The sequence below is a fragment of the Macaca nemestrina genome, chromosome 7 (genome assembly GCF_043159975.1).
Source record: "Macaca nemestrina isolate mMacNem1 chromosome 7, mMacNem.hap1, whole genome shotgun sequence".
Taxonomy (NCBI): Eukaryota; Metazoa; Chordata; class Mammalia; order Primates; family Cercopithecidae; genus Macaca; species Macaca nemestrina.
Window position 1 is genome coordinate 149,651,181 of NC_092131.1, and position 12,993 is coordinate 149,664,173.

Sequence of the window (12,993 nt, forward strand, 5' to 3'; positions counted from 1 at the left end):
AGAACTGTGAGATAATACCTCTCTGTTGGTTACACACAGTTTGTATTACTTTGTCATAGCAGCCCTAGGAAACTAATACACCACTTACCACCTTTACCTTCTAACTCTATCATTGCCTTTCTCCCTGACTAAAATGGAATCTCCATGGGGTCAGGACTCTTCATCTGTTTTGCTCATGCATGAATTCTCAACATGTAGAACAATGTCAGGCATGTGATAGCTCTCAATATTTGTTGAAAATGAGGAATGGAATTTTTCATATAAACCTAGACCTTGTTTTCATTTGAAAACAATCTACATAAAAATGTTCCCAGTAATAAAGCAATAACGGAAAACTTTAACAACTTAAAATAAAATATACTACCCTCTAGCTACTCTTTGAGAGAGGGATTCCAGACCCTGGGAAGCTGTATCTGTTGCTGATTTCTACACCTCACTAGTGACAGAGTGCTTGGAACTGTGAATGTATACGTGGAAGTTAGCAGAGGCCACCCCTCAGGGCTTCCCTTTGCTGCTTCTGGCTTTTTACTCTGCTTTTTTTCTGAAGGAAGTAAGGTAAGGTCAAGAATACAAAACCTGGCCAGGCACAGTGGCTGATTCCTGTAATCCCAGAACTTTGGGAGGCCGAGGCGGGCGGATAGCTTGAGGTCAGGAGTTTGAGACCAAGCTGGACAACATGGTGAAACCCTGTCTCTACTAAAAACACAAAAATTTGTTGGGTGTGGTGGTGGGCACCTGTAATCTCAGCTACTCAGGAGGCTGAGGCACGAGAATCGCTTGAACCTGGAAGGCAGAGGTTGCAATGAGCCGAGATTGTGCCACTGGACTCCAGCCTGGGCGAGAGAACAAGACTCAGTATAAATAAATAAATAAACAAAACTCTTCTCCTCCTCATCTCCATTACCTTTCTTTTAGCATGGCCCCAAATATTTGAGTGGTTGAATGCATGTGTTCTGGACTTAAAAGAGGATACTTCCCGTTTCTTTTTTCTCCTCGTCACTTGAAAAAAAGAAAACGAAGAAAGCATTCACACCTACAAGAACTCTTCCAGTTTTTATTTATTTATTTTCTCAGTATACTCAGTATTTCTCAACAGTCCTGGGAGGTAGGTATTATCTGATGGTGAGAAAACAGGCAGAGTGGTTACCACCTTGCACATGGCATGAAGAAACTGCAAGGCGTAGGAGCCAGGCCTCCTAAATCTCAATCCAGTGCTCCTTCCGTTCCACTGGTCGTCACTGCACACGTTTTCTCTTTTTACGTCTGGGTGAAGAAAGGGTGGGTCCCAGAAACATGAAAGCGATTTGGTTTTACAATGGAAAGGAACAGAGACAAATCTGCAGGGCTTTCGACTCTGTAACCATTCCCTCTAGCATTTCCGTGGGGATTGTGGGCGAAGAGGAGAGGTCTGAGTTCCAGGGAGTAAGGACTGGCCCCCTGTTCCTTTCAGCGAATGAATGGTCTTTCTCCAAATACACACACACATAACACACACAACCGGGGCCCCCAGCCATGAGAGTTGGTCTTGATAGAAATGGTCTACCAGATTACTATAACAGGCTACTGGGGACCAGTTGTAGTTCAAAGACACCAGAGATGAGGCAGGGATTAAACAAACAACAACAACAACAATGAAGATTATTCAACCAGGAATGAAAATGAGGGTGGGGAGAAGATAGAGGGTGAAGACAGCGCAGGGTTGGGAGTAGAAAGACCACATTTTTGTGCTGGATGTGCAAGGCTCACCCTGAGGAGAGTGAGGGCGGCTTTGATCTTTTGATGCTGAGTTAAACTGCAGATAGATTTTCCATGTAAGTACTCTGTCATTTTCAGGTGGCAACGGGATAAACTTCAGGTGCCACCATGGAGCCGACAATCACCAGGAGAGAACAGGACAGGAAAGAAGGCTGGGACAGAAGGGTAGCTGCATCTCTGCAAACGCACAGGTCTAGGAAAGAGGCACCTGGGCTGTCCCCTGAGGCTATCTCGTTTCAAAGTCACTTAAGTTTCTGTAGCTTATAAGCGGCTCTTGCCCTCCCGGCATGATGACACGGCTTTGCTGCAGACATCGAGGTGCTCGGAATGACCTTGGTGATCATCCTTAACCTCAAATTCCCGGTCCTGCATTGCCCATCTCCCGGGTCACTCCTGCTGACAAGGCTCTTCTGCAGTTCTGGGTTATTCTACAGTCTTTCAAGAGGGCTTCCCCTAAATCCTCTCCCTAGGAATGCTTGGAAGGACGGGAGGAGCAGCCTCGAGGTTCCCATCGTTTACTCGGACACAGTGACGGCCCCCGCCATGGCTGCCCTACCACGGGGGCTAGGCTCCGCAGCAGAGTCCCGGGCTCGCTTCGGGGCCTGCGCCCGGGGTGTGCCGCGCCCTCGGGGCCAGTGTCCCGGGCGGGTTTCCGGGCCTCGGTAGCGCGGGAGGCGGCGGCGCCAGCTGGCAGGCTGATGATGATGATGCTCTGTGCTCGCAGCCGTTGGGAGGCAGCGTGAGCCTGAGAGAGCCCAGAGCAGCCGCGGTGGCCCAGCTGGAGCGCAGCCTCCTCCCGCTCCCATAATGCACAGGGCGGCGGCGGCTGCGGCGGCGGCGGCGGCAGCAGCATCGCGGGCCGCCGAGGTGGCGGCGGCGGCGGCGGCGACCCCCAGGACCCCGGGCAGGTGGAGCGCTCGCGGCTGCTCGCCGCGAGCCCGGGAGTGATGGCTAGGCCCCCGCGGGCCGCCAGCGCCTGAGGCGCCCCGCCCCGCCCGGCCCCGCCCGGCCCTGCCCTGCTCCCCGCCGGCGGCTGCGGGCGCTTCCTAGTCCGCGCGGACGGCCGCCCAGGCGAGGTGCGGCCTCCGCACAGGCCGGGGGCGTAGGCGCGCGGAGCCCGCCATGGCTGCGTCGGAGCTCTACACAAAGGTAAGGCGCCCCGTGGCCGGCGTGGAGGACTGGGGCCGCGCGGCCCTTGCCGCCAGCTGTCAGGCTGGGGAGGGGGCGGGAGCGGCGGGGCCATTGCCACCCTCTTCAGCGCTTCAGAACCCTCGGCCCTACCCGCCGGTCGCCCGCTGCAGCACTTTCCTCTTTCGGGCGAGATGGTTAAGGCGACGGAGGGAGGCCCGCCTCGGGGGTCTCCCCGGCTCCTGCTGCGCTGCTGGAGCTGGGGGCAGAGCGGGCTTCCGAGTGGAAAGGGGGCCCATGTGGATTTAGCAGGGCGGGCGTGCCTCCCCTCCTGCTTGGCTTTGGAAAATTCCCGGCGGGTGGGAGATGCTTGCTCCGGTAGATCGGATGGTTTCTCTCATGGGGACACGCGCTTAAAATAACGTCCTGTGTTGGTATGCAGTGCTGCTTGTACCGCCAGCCAGCCTTTCTGTGAGGTTATTTTGAATCCTGCAAACGGTGGCCGTATCACCTTTAGCTCCCCGGTTTAGCTGCGCTGGGGGTGGCGAGCCCCGGGGAAAGATGTTGCCGGATGAACGCGAGCTGATTCACCGGCTGGGAGGGTCGGTACTCATTTGTCGCTGGGAGTTTGCAACCTGCGTGTAATCCCGCAGAGCCTTGTTAGGCTCCGTGTCTTCACATCCTCTGGGGCAAACCTTTCCCTTCTGGGTTTGCTTTAAGGGAAGTGGCAGTCTTTTCTTAGAGTGACATCAATATTCTCAGGGTCTGGCAATCTCTGAATGGCCTATTATGGAGAACTGTCACTTGAGTGCTGTGCAGATTTGTGATGACCTTTGTGAATATATGTAATCATGGCATTTTTATACTATACACCCATGTGTAGGTAGATATTTTGCCAACTATTGATTACTTCTTTTTTTTCTTTTTTTTTTTTTTGAGACAGAGTCTTGCTCTGTCGCCCAGGCTGGGGTGCAGTGGCCGGATCTCAGCTCACTGCAAGCTCCGCCTCCCGGGTTTAGACCATTCTCCTGCCTCAGCCTCCCGAGTAGCTGGGACTACAGGCGCCCGCCACCTCGCCCGGCTAGTTTTTTGTATTTTTTTAGTAGAGACGGGGTTTCACCGTGTTAGCCAGGATGGTCTCGATCTCCTGACCTCGTGATCCGCCCGTCTCGGCCTCCCAAAGTGCTGGGATTACAGGCTTGAGCCACCGCGCCCGGCAACTATTGATTACTTCTACATGCAGTTAATAGAGTTGCCTTTTCACATTAGCATTTGCAATAGAACTTCCATTTAGGGTCCTGTAATCACTGGAATCATTGTTTCCAAATGTGACTCAAGTCCAGGGCCCAAGTTGCAGTGTGTTTTACAGAGGAAAGAATTCTGGACTGGGCATCGAGAGACCTGGATTCAAGCCGGGACCTTTTCACTTACTCACTGTGACCTTGGACAAGTCACTTAACATTTCTGGTTCGATTTCCTCATGAGTAAATAGAGTTAATTATACTTGCCTTTCATCCCTTACAAGCTGTTCTGATAATTAAACTTAATAATAGTTGTGAAAGCTTTTTGTAACCTATGAATTTCTCTGCAAATATGAGGTAATATGATTAATTTCTTCAACCATGAAATGAGGAACTTGCATGAAACATTCTCTGAGACCTCTTTCTTTCTAGTTTTAGGTTTAAGGACTGTCCAATTGGAACTTCTCTCTCAACCTGGTAATTTCTTTAGGCATTGCAGATCTCTGATGTGTGAACGAATGCAATTGGAAACTGATTAAAAGTAACTTAATAGACACTTAATATGGTGCTTACTATGTGCCAGGTACTGTTTTAAGCGTTTTAAAAATAAGAACTCATAATCCTTATAAGGGACTTATGAGGTTGATATTAAGAAATATCAAAATCATTTTCACATGAAGAGATAATCGGTCTGTAAACATTCCTTGGTTACTTTGTGTAGCCCCTCCCCTCCACTTCTACATCAAGTTCGTCCAACCTGCAGCCCGTGGGCTGCATCCGGGCCCAGGACCGCTTTGAATGTGCCCCAACACAAATTCGTAAACTTTCTTAAAACATGAGATTTTTTTTTTTTTTTGCAATTTTTTTTTTAAGCTCATCATTTGTCATTAGTGTATTTTATGTGTGGCCAAACACAGTTCTTCCAACGTGGCCCAGGGAAGCCAAAAGATTGGACACCCCCCATTGTATATGGTGAGCAGTCATCTTTGAGCTACTTAATAGTAGGCTGCTTAACTAGAGACTGATTGGATAATAAATTGTTGTTGGATTTTGAACACTTTTTCCCCCCAAGATGATTTGAGAGAAAAAATGGGAAAGATATTATGATTTGCAAATGGTAAAGTTTTGGGCTTCTGTCACAGCTTTATCACAATCTATTTTAAAATTTACCTTTTAACAGCCTGAGAAACATAGTGAGACCTGGTCTCTACAAAAAATTAAAAAATTAGGCTGGTCACGATGGCTCATGCCTGTAATCCCAACACGTTGCCGAGGTGGGTGGATCACCTGAGGTCAGGAGTTCGAGACCATCTTGACCAACTTGGCAAAACCCGTCTCTACTAAAAATAGAAAATTAGCTGGGCGTGGTGGCGCATGCCTGTAATCCCAGCTGCTCAGGAGGCTGAGGCAGGAGAATCGCTTGAACCTGGAAGGCGGAGGTTGCAGTGAACAGAGATTGCACATTGCACTCGAGCCTGGGCAACAAGAGGGAAACTCGGTCTCAAAAAAAAAAAAAAATTAAAAAATGAGCTGGGCGTTGTAGTCACGCCTGTGGTCCCAGCTACTCAAGAGCTGAGGCAGGAGGATCAGCTGAGGCAGGAAGATTGCTTGAGCCTGGGAGGTTGAGGCTGCAGTGAGCCATGATTGTGCCACTGCACTCCATTCTGGGCAAAAGAGCAAGAACATGTCTCAAAAAAATTTTTTTTTCTTTTTAACCTCTTTCTCATTTTAAAACAGACTGGCTTAGAGAGCAAGACTGAAGTTGGGGCTTACACTGCCTTTTTCTAAATACACTTATGCCTAATTAATAATCTGGTTACTTGGTTGGTTGTTGGCTAATTCTTTTTGTAAATGGGCCTTAGCTTAATGGCAAGCGGAAATAGTTATCAGGCATCCTGGCATCCTGTGTGCCAGGTACTTTGCTTAATGTTTATAACAGTGAACAAGATACAGTCCTTTCCCTCAACGTGCTCACAGTCTGCTTCTTACATTCTTGACCCACTTTAAATCTATAGGGACATAAATAACCTTATTAATAGAAGTTAGGGAATGGGTTGGGACATGGGGAAGATTGGGCTGATTCCAGAAATAAAAGCTACTATTGTAATTACTAGAGGAATAGGAAAATCATTAGAAGTATTATCAGTGGATAAGCACAAGGATCTTCCCCTTGCAGAGGATTATAGGAAGGAAGTTCTAGGATAGATTACAAGGAAAGATGTATTAGTGACATGCCATAATTATGGTATTTAATATAGTGGTTAAATATGAAAAGTACCCTTTAAAAAAATGTCATTCAGATCTTAAGGGCAGATTTTGATGTGTGATACAGATCAGTTCCTATTACAGTGAAGGACAAGAGACTGTTCAGTTTCTTCTTTTTAGCCAGAATGATAATGGTTTTGTCACAGCAATTTAACAAGGCTTCCATTTTGTCAAAATTTCCTGCAGTATAAACATTTTCAGGGCAGTAGCTAGGTTCTTGGGATACATTTCTGGAAACTAATATTTTGGTTGAAACATATTTTGTTGATTTTTAAAAATAACAGCTTTATTGAGATATGAGTCTTATACCATATAATTCACCATTTAAAGTGTACTATTCGGCCGGGCGCGGTGGCTCACGCCTGTAATCCCTGCACTTTGGGAGGCCGAGGCGGGCGGATCACGAGGTCAGGAGATCGAGACCATCCTGGCTAACACGGTGAAACCCCGTTTCTACTAAAATACAAAAAATTAGCCGGGCGCGGTGGCGGGCGCCTGTAGTCCCAGCTACTCGGGAGGCTGAGGCAGGAGAATGGCGTGAACCCGGGAGGCGGAGCTTGCAGTGAGCCGAGATGGTGCCACTGCACTCCAGCCTGGGCGACAGAGTGAAGACTCCGCCTCAAAAAAAAAAAATAAATAAAAAAAAAATAAATAAATAAATAAATAAATAAAGTGTACTATTCAATGGTTTTTGGTTTATTCACACAGTAGTATGTTGATTTGTTTGTGGGTCAACCTTCCTTACTCCCCCAAAAATTGAAGGAAACTATAATATGTCATTGCTTCTGATTTTGAAAATATTTGCTAGTCTTGACTTGTCAGTGCATATTTATATCACCCATAGGTGCTTTTGGTAACTAGAAGCAATTCTACATTTGTGGAGTGGGGTTTATCAATTAGACCTAGAAGGATTACCGGCAGCATTATAATGAATGGCATGCTATTCCTCCTCTCATCATGTTCCCAGACACCATGGATAGCACCATAAATGCTGTAGAATGGTCAAGATTACCTGAAGCTGGTTTTTTTTTTTTTTTAATTTTTTTTTTTTTTTGAGACAGGGTCTCACTATGTCACCCAGGCTGGAGTGCAGTGAAAGTGAACATGGCTCACTGTAGCCTTTCACTCCTGGGTTCAAGCTATCCTCCCACCTCAGCCTCATGAGTAGCTGGGACCACAGTTATGCACCCAGCTAATTTTTAAATTTCTTCTAGAGATGGTCTCAGTATGTTGCCCAGGCTGGTCTTAAACTCCTGGACTCAAGTGATGCTCCTGCTTCCACCTCCCATAGTGTGGGATTACAGGCATGAGCCCCCCACATCCAGCCTATTTATTTATTTATTTAGAGTCAGGGTCTTGCTCTGTTGTCCAGGCTGGAGTCCAGTAGTGTGAACATGGTTCACTGCAGTATCGACCTCCCAGGCGTAAGCCATCCTCCCACCTCACCTTCCTGGGTAGCTGAATCTACAGGCACGTGCTACCACACCCTGCTAATTTTTGTACTTTTTATAGAGACAGGGTCTTGCTATGTTGCCCAGGCTGGTCTCTAACTCCTCAGCTCAAGTGATGCTCCTGCCTCGGCCACCCAAAGTGTTGAGATTACAGACATGAGCCACCATGCCTGGCTTATTTTTAATTTTTAAAAAGTTTAAATTTTTTTGTTTACTTTTCTGTTTTGTTTTGTTTTTACTTGAAGCTGTTTGATTAGGAGGTTCCCATGTGTGCTAAGATGCTGAGTATTGTAACAGTACAAAGACAATCTAAAATTCCACATTTGCAAAGCATGTTAACTTGCCTAGATGAAACAGCTCTTAAGGTTGGTAGATTGTATATGTGTAACTTTTGATTCCCAGCATATCCTCTCACATGTACAGGAGCCACATGGCCTAGATGTTTTCTGGGATAGATCCACTTTTATATTCTATGGCACTGTCTCTTCAAACTATTGATCCTGGAAATTCTAATATTTTCATATTGAGACTGTATTTCTCAGACTGCTTTCAACATCTTAAAGAGGAACAGAAATCTCATCTCTGATCATGTGCCCTGACTCAGAGTTTGGCAAGGACGTTAGCTGTCCTCGAGTCTCCTGTCACGCCCTTTCCATATGAATTTCCTCCTGGTGTTCCTAGGCCTGTTAAAGGCGTTGCTGTTCTCCTAGTTCCTCAGCTTGGAAACCTCCATATCTTTTTTTCTTATCTTTCACATTTGACTTTTTCTGTATCAATTGTAATTTCAATTGACATCCAGCTGATAGCTCAGATTTGGAACTTCCACTAGTACTCTTTTTCTCTGTCTTAATGTCCCAAACATGTTTCTGTCTTATTATGGTTACTGTATCTGTGTATATGTTTACCACTCCCACCATACTCTAAGCCCCCTGAGATGCCATTTTGTTTACCTCCTGTAGAGCCCAGCACAGTGTCTTACACAGAATAGCTGCTCATTGATTATTTGTTGAATGAATACTTAAACAGGGGAGGGATGGAATGAAAATAATGGTTTGGCATGATTAGTCCACTTGTAGGGACGAAGCAGGGTATAAAGATGTGGTTAAACAAGTAAACACATTTTCAGGCATGTTGAACAGGATGAGTAATATAACTGGGAGCCAGGGAGACCAGGAAACTTTCAGGAAACGAAGTGTGAAGTGATGAAGGTCTGGTGGACTGAGGCAGGGGCAGAAGGTGTGGGAAAGAAGAGGACAAATTTGAGAGACAGTCTCTCCGAGATGGATTACATATAGGATGGGAAGGAGCAGGAGTGGGCTGAAATAATACCAGTAGCTCCAGCCTTGGAAACTGAAAGTTAATTCCTGTTTCATCACAAATTTTGACTGCCTCTGTGGAACTTGAATCCTACTAAGAAATACTTCTTTACACAGCTTGACAAAGCAAAATGCCCATTGTTTCCTCTTGAAATTTGTTACTGTTTCTTGAAGTGTGAAAGTTTTGTGTATTGCCCAGAAACGATTACAGAGAAGTTCTGATTCTAATGAGAATTGCTGCTGTCACATAGTTTAAATCTTACTGGTACTTTTAGCTTTTTTTTTTTTTTTTTTAAATAATGAAAGAGAACTGGAGGAAGGTTTATGAATGGCCTTCCAGGGATTTAACAACAACCTCAGGGGAGGGGTGACAGGGAATGCTAACTCGTGTAGGGGAGAATATGGGAGGGGAGAGATGATCCGCCTTACTTCTTACCTCAGAAGGTAATTTAGTTTCTCTGTTTTTCGTTTTATGATGAATTTTGCCTCCATTGGGAGAATTCAGGAGTACGTGGTCCACTAGAGGATAGACTTGGTTGTATTTGTCTTCACTTCAGGCAATTCCCAGTGAAGTATGAGGTACTGCTGGAAGTATAAACTTCTGGCTGATCTATGGAGTAAGGTCTGGCCATAGGCAAAATATTACGTGAGCAATTCCACTTCTTCCATCCCACCCGAAGGCATGTCCTCCATCCTACAGTGGTCTTCCTAGACTTGTTCTATTTGTCTTCCTAGGGAGTTTGTCCTTTCCTCCCCAGCACCACCCCACTCCCAATCTTGCATCCACTTTATTGAGGTATAATATACATGAAAAGTCCCTCATTTTAAGTGTACAGTTTGATGAGTTTTGACATATATTCTGTCATGTAACCACCACCACAAACAAGATGCAGAACATTTCCATCACCCCTAAAGTTCCCTTGTGCTTAGTCTCTTATCTTCCACAACATCTTCAAGGAGTTTGTTGTTTGCTCATTAGGGCAGAAGGAAGTTTTTTCTTTTTGGTTTTTCCGAAATGAATGCTATGGTTCCACCTTAGCCCAACCAATAGAGATACTTACTACAAAGGCCTGGCATTGGAGGTCATGGCTGTGGAGTTTCATTTTCAGTGGGAGGCGGAAGTGGATGTAAAAGGAGTTTAAATGACTTTTGTTTAATCTTTCGTTCACACACTGACCACTTTGCCTTTATTAATGATATCTGCCTTTGATGCCTTCTGAAATGCCCTTTGGTTAATTTTGCCCTTTAACAGTTCCTCTTCCCCATCTGTCTTGGTTATAACGTCAGTCTGAGTTTGTGCTGATACAACCTAAACTTTGCAGAAACTTATCCCTGGCTTCTTCATGCCTTAGGCATTCTCCATTTCTCTTCTAAGACCTCCTTACTTGGAATTCTTTTTGACTAGCAGACATTAGCATTAAGTATCTCCCTGTACAGCAAAGGTTTTTGCCAATTGTAAAACTTAGGGATGATGTAATTATTTTTTGATTTCAAAATAATGATTCTAAATTTGATTGAAATCAAGGGAGAAGTGCATTGTACATTGTACATAATGCACTAAGTGTTCATGAATGTTCGTGAGGACCATGTGTCTACCTCCTTTGGCCTAATGTATTACTGTGGCCAAAAATGTGGCAAGATGCTGGACTAGAGGGAGACTGGATGCACAAAAAAGATAGGTTTTGTCCATCTTTTGTCACATATACAAAAACATATAGTCCTGGCCAGGAATCCTGCATGTGTGGTTGGGGTTTCTACTTTTTGATAAATATACCGGAAACCAGAGAAATTTCAGAATAGGAGAAGTAAAATGATCAGAACAGTGAAGAGGCTAGACAGATTAAAAGTGTAGAACTCTCTAGTTTAGAAAGATGAAGGTGAGCTGGGAATACAGTAGAGTGGTTTGTTTTGTTTTTGAGACGGAGTCTTGCTCTGTCACCCAGGCTGGAGTGCAGTGGTACCATCTTGGCTCACTGTAACCTCTGCCTCCTGGGTTCAAGCGATTCTTCTGCCTCAGCCTCCCAAGTAGCTGGGACTACAGGTGTGTGCCACCACCCCCGGCTAATTTTTGTATTTTTAGTAGCGATGGGGCTTCACAATATTGGCCAGGCTGGTCTCGAACTCCTGACCACGTGATCCGCCTGCCTCGGCCTCCCAAAGTTCTGGGATTACTGGCATGAGCCACCGTGCCCAGCCCTACAGTATACTATTTGACATCCAGAATAGTGGAAGTTTGTAACATCAAATCTCAGTTTAGTAGGGATATGTTTTAGATCTTGAAACAAATCAATATATGCCATTTTAAATGAATTTCTACTTTCAACATTAAGTTTTACATTTCTGAAAGTCATTACCTCAAGTTATGGTATTAGCTGAGATGCAGGATGTAAATAGAGAGGGCCTGGGTAATTTATGGATGAGAGATTTGGCACACTGACTTACCAAACCTCTCTTTAACAGTGTCAATCAGTTTACCAGCCATAGCTATTTTAGTTGGAAGAAACAGAAACCCAACTCAAGCCAAAAAGTAGTTTATTTGCTCATGTGACTTAAAAATCTAGGCATGGCTGGAATCAAGGCTCAGACATGGTCTTTGGGGCTCTCTTCACTAACTCTCACATGCTGTCTGACATTAGTTTCATCCTCAGGATAGCTTTTTTTAGGGGTGAAAAGATGGTCAGTGGCACCTGCAGATCACGTGATCTTACAGCCCTGGGGCTGGAGGAAGAGAGCCTGAGAGAGGAATTCTGGTCATGTGCCTTCTCCTTTCACTGTGGCCTCTAGGCAGTAGGAGAGGAGCACCATGAGTGGTCAAGTCTGTGCTCACCCCAGAGGCCTGGGGGAGGACAGCGCACCGTGATTGATAGTTTCACTCCAACCTCATAGGATGGCTGTGAGCTGTTCGCCATTGGAAGGAAAAGTGCTAGGTAGACCAAATAAACAACTACCCTCAGTGCTTGTCAGCTATGAATAGGTCACCGAAAATGATAGTCACTGAATTCTAGCCCTCCTTTTCTGATCTTTGAGCAGAAGAATGGGAGATTTTGCTTGACCAGGGGACATTAGGTATCTTTCCCCTAGAGAATCATTTTGGATTGAAAAATAAAAGCCAGGCGAGGTGCGGTGGCTCACGCCTGTAATCCCAGCGCTTTGGGAGGCCGAGGCGGGCAGATCCTGAGGTCAGGAGCTTGAGACCAGCCTGGCTAACATGGTGAAATTTTCTACTAAAAATATAAAAATTCTGTAGTCCCAGCTCCTCGGGAGGCTGAGGCAGGAGAATGGTGTAAACCTGGGAGGCAGAGCTTGCAGTGAGCTGAGATCCGCCACTGCACTCCAGTCCGGCACTCCAGCCCGGGCGACAGAGCGAGACTCCGTCTCAAAAAAAAAACAAAAAAGCAAAAAATAGCCGGGCATGGTGGCGTGTGCCTGTAATCCCAGCTACTCGGGAGGCTGAGGCAGGAGATTTGCTTGAGCCCGGGAAGCAGAATTGTGCAAAATTTCTTTTTGTCTGTCCGTCATCCCTTGTTCATGTCTGGTGGTAGTCTGTCTTCTGTTCTCTTCCTCCCATCTGTTCATCTTCTTTATCCGCCTACTATTTAATTTTATCTACCCACCCCTTCTGTTATGATTTGTTATAACCAAGTATATATACACCCTACACCTATAATGGAATAAAATAGGTTACTAAAGAGTGAATCTTTTGTGGGGCGCGGTGGCTTATGCCTGTAATCCTAGCACTTTGGGAGGCCCAGGCAGGCAGATCACGAGGTCAGGAGATTGAGACCATCCTGGCTAACACGGTGAAACTCCGTCTCTACTAAAAATACAAAAAAATTA

The 12,993-nt window shown here is 45.7% G+C and overlaps 2 protein-coding genes across 6 annotated transcripts in view; one reads left to right on the forward strand and one right to left on the reverse strand.

Annotated features, from left to right (window-relative positions):
* Window positions 1–1,040: 1,040 nt before the first annotated feature.
* LOC105490135 (zinc finger protein ZIC 5-like) lies at window positions 1,041–2,879 on the reverse strand. The gene is made up of 3 exons (XM_071099254.1): window positions 2,851–2,879; window positions 1,747–2,801; window positions 1,041–1,263 (listed from the first exon to the last, which is right to left on the reverse strand). Exons 1-2 carry the CDS (start codon window positions 2,877–2,879, stop codon window positions 2,222–2,224), a joined length of 609 nt encoding a protein of 202 aa, XP_070955355.1. The 3' UTR covers window positions 1,041–1,263; window positions 1,747–2,221.
* LOC105493105 (myosin VA) overlaps window positions 2,746–12,993 on the forward strand; it is a 221,998-nt gene continuing 211,750 nt past the window's right edge. For 3 of the 5 annotated variants that reach the window (XM_071066834.1, XM_071066832.1, XM_071066835.1), the window contains exon 1: window positions 2,746–2,904. In XM_071066834.1, coding sequence (XP_070922935.1) covers window positions 2,878–2,904 — 27 coding nt within the window. In that variant the 5' untranslated portion in view covers window positions 2,746–2,877. Of the gene's footprint in view, window positions 2,905–4,671; window positions 4,708–12,993 lie in introns of those variants that run through there. The other 2 variants (XM_071066836.1, XM_071066833.1) reach the window with 2 other exon arrangements.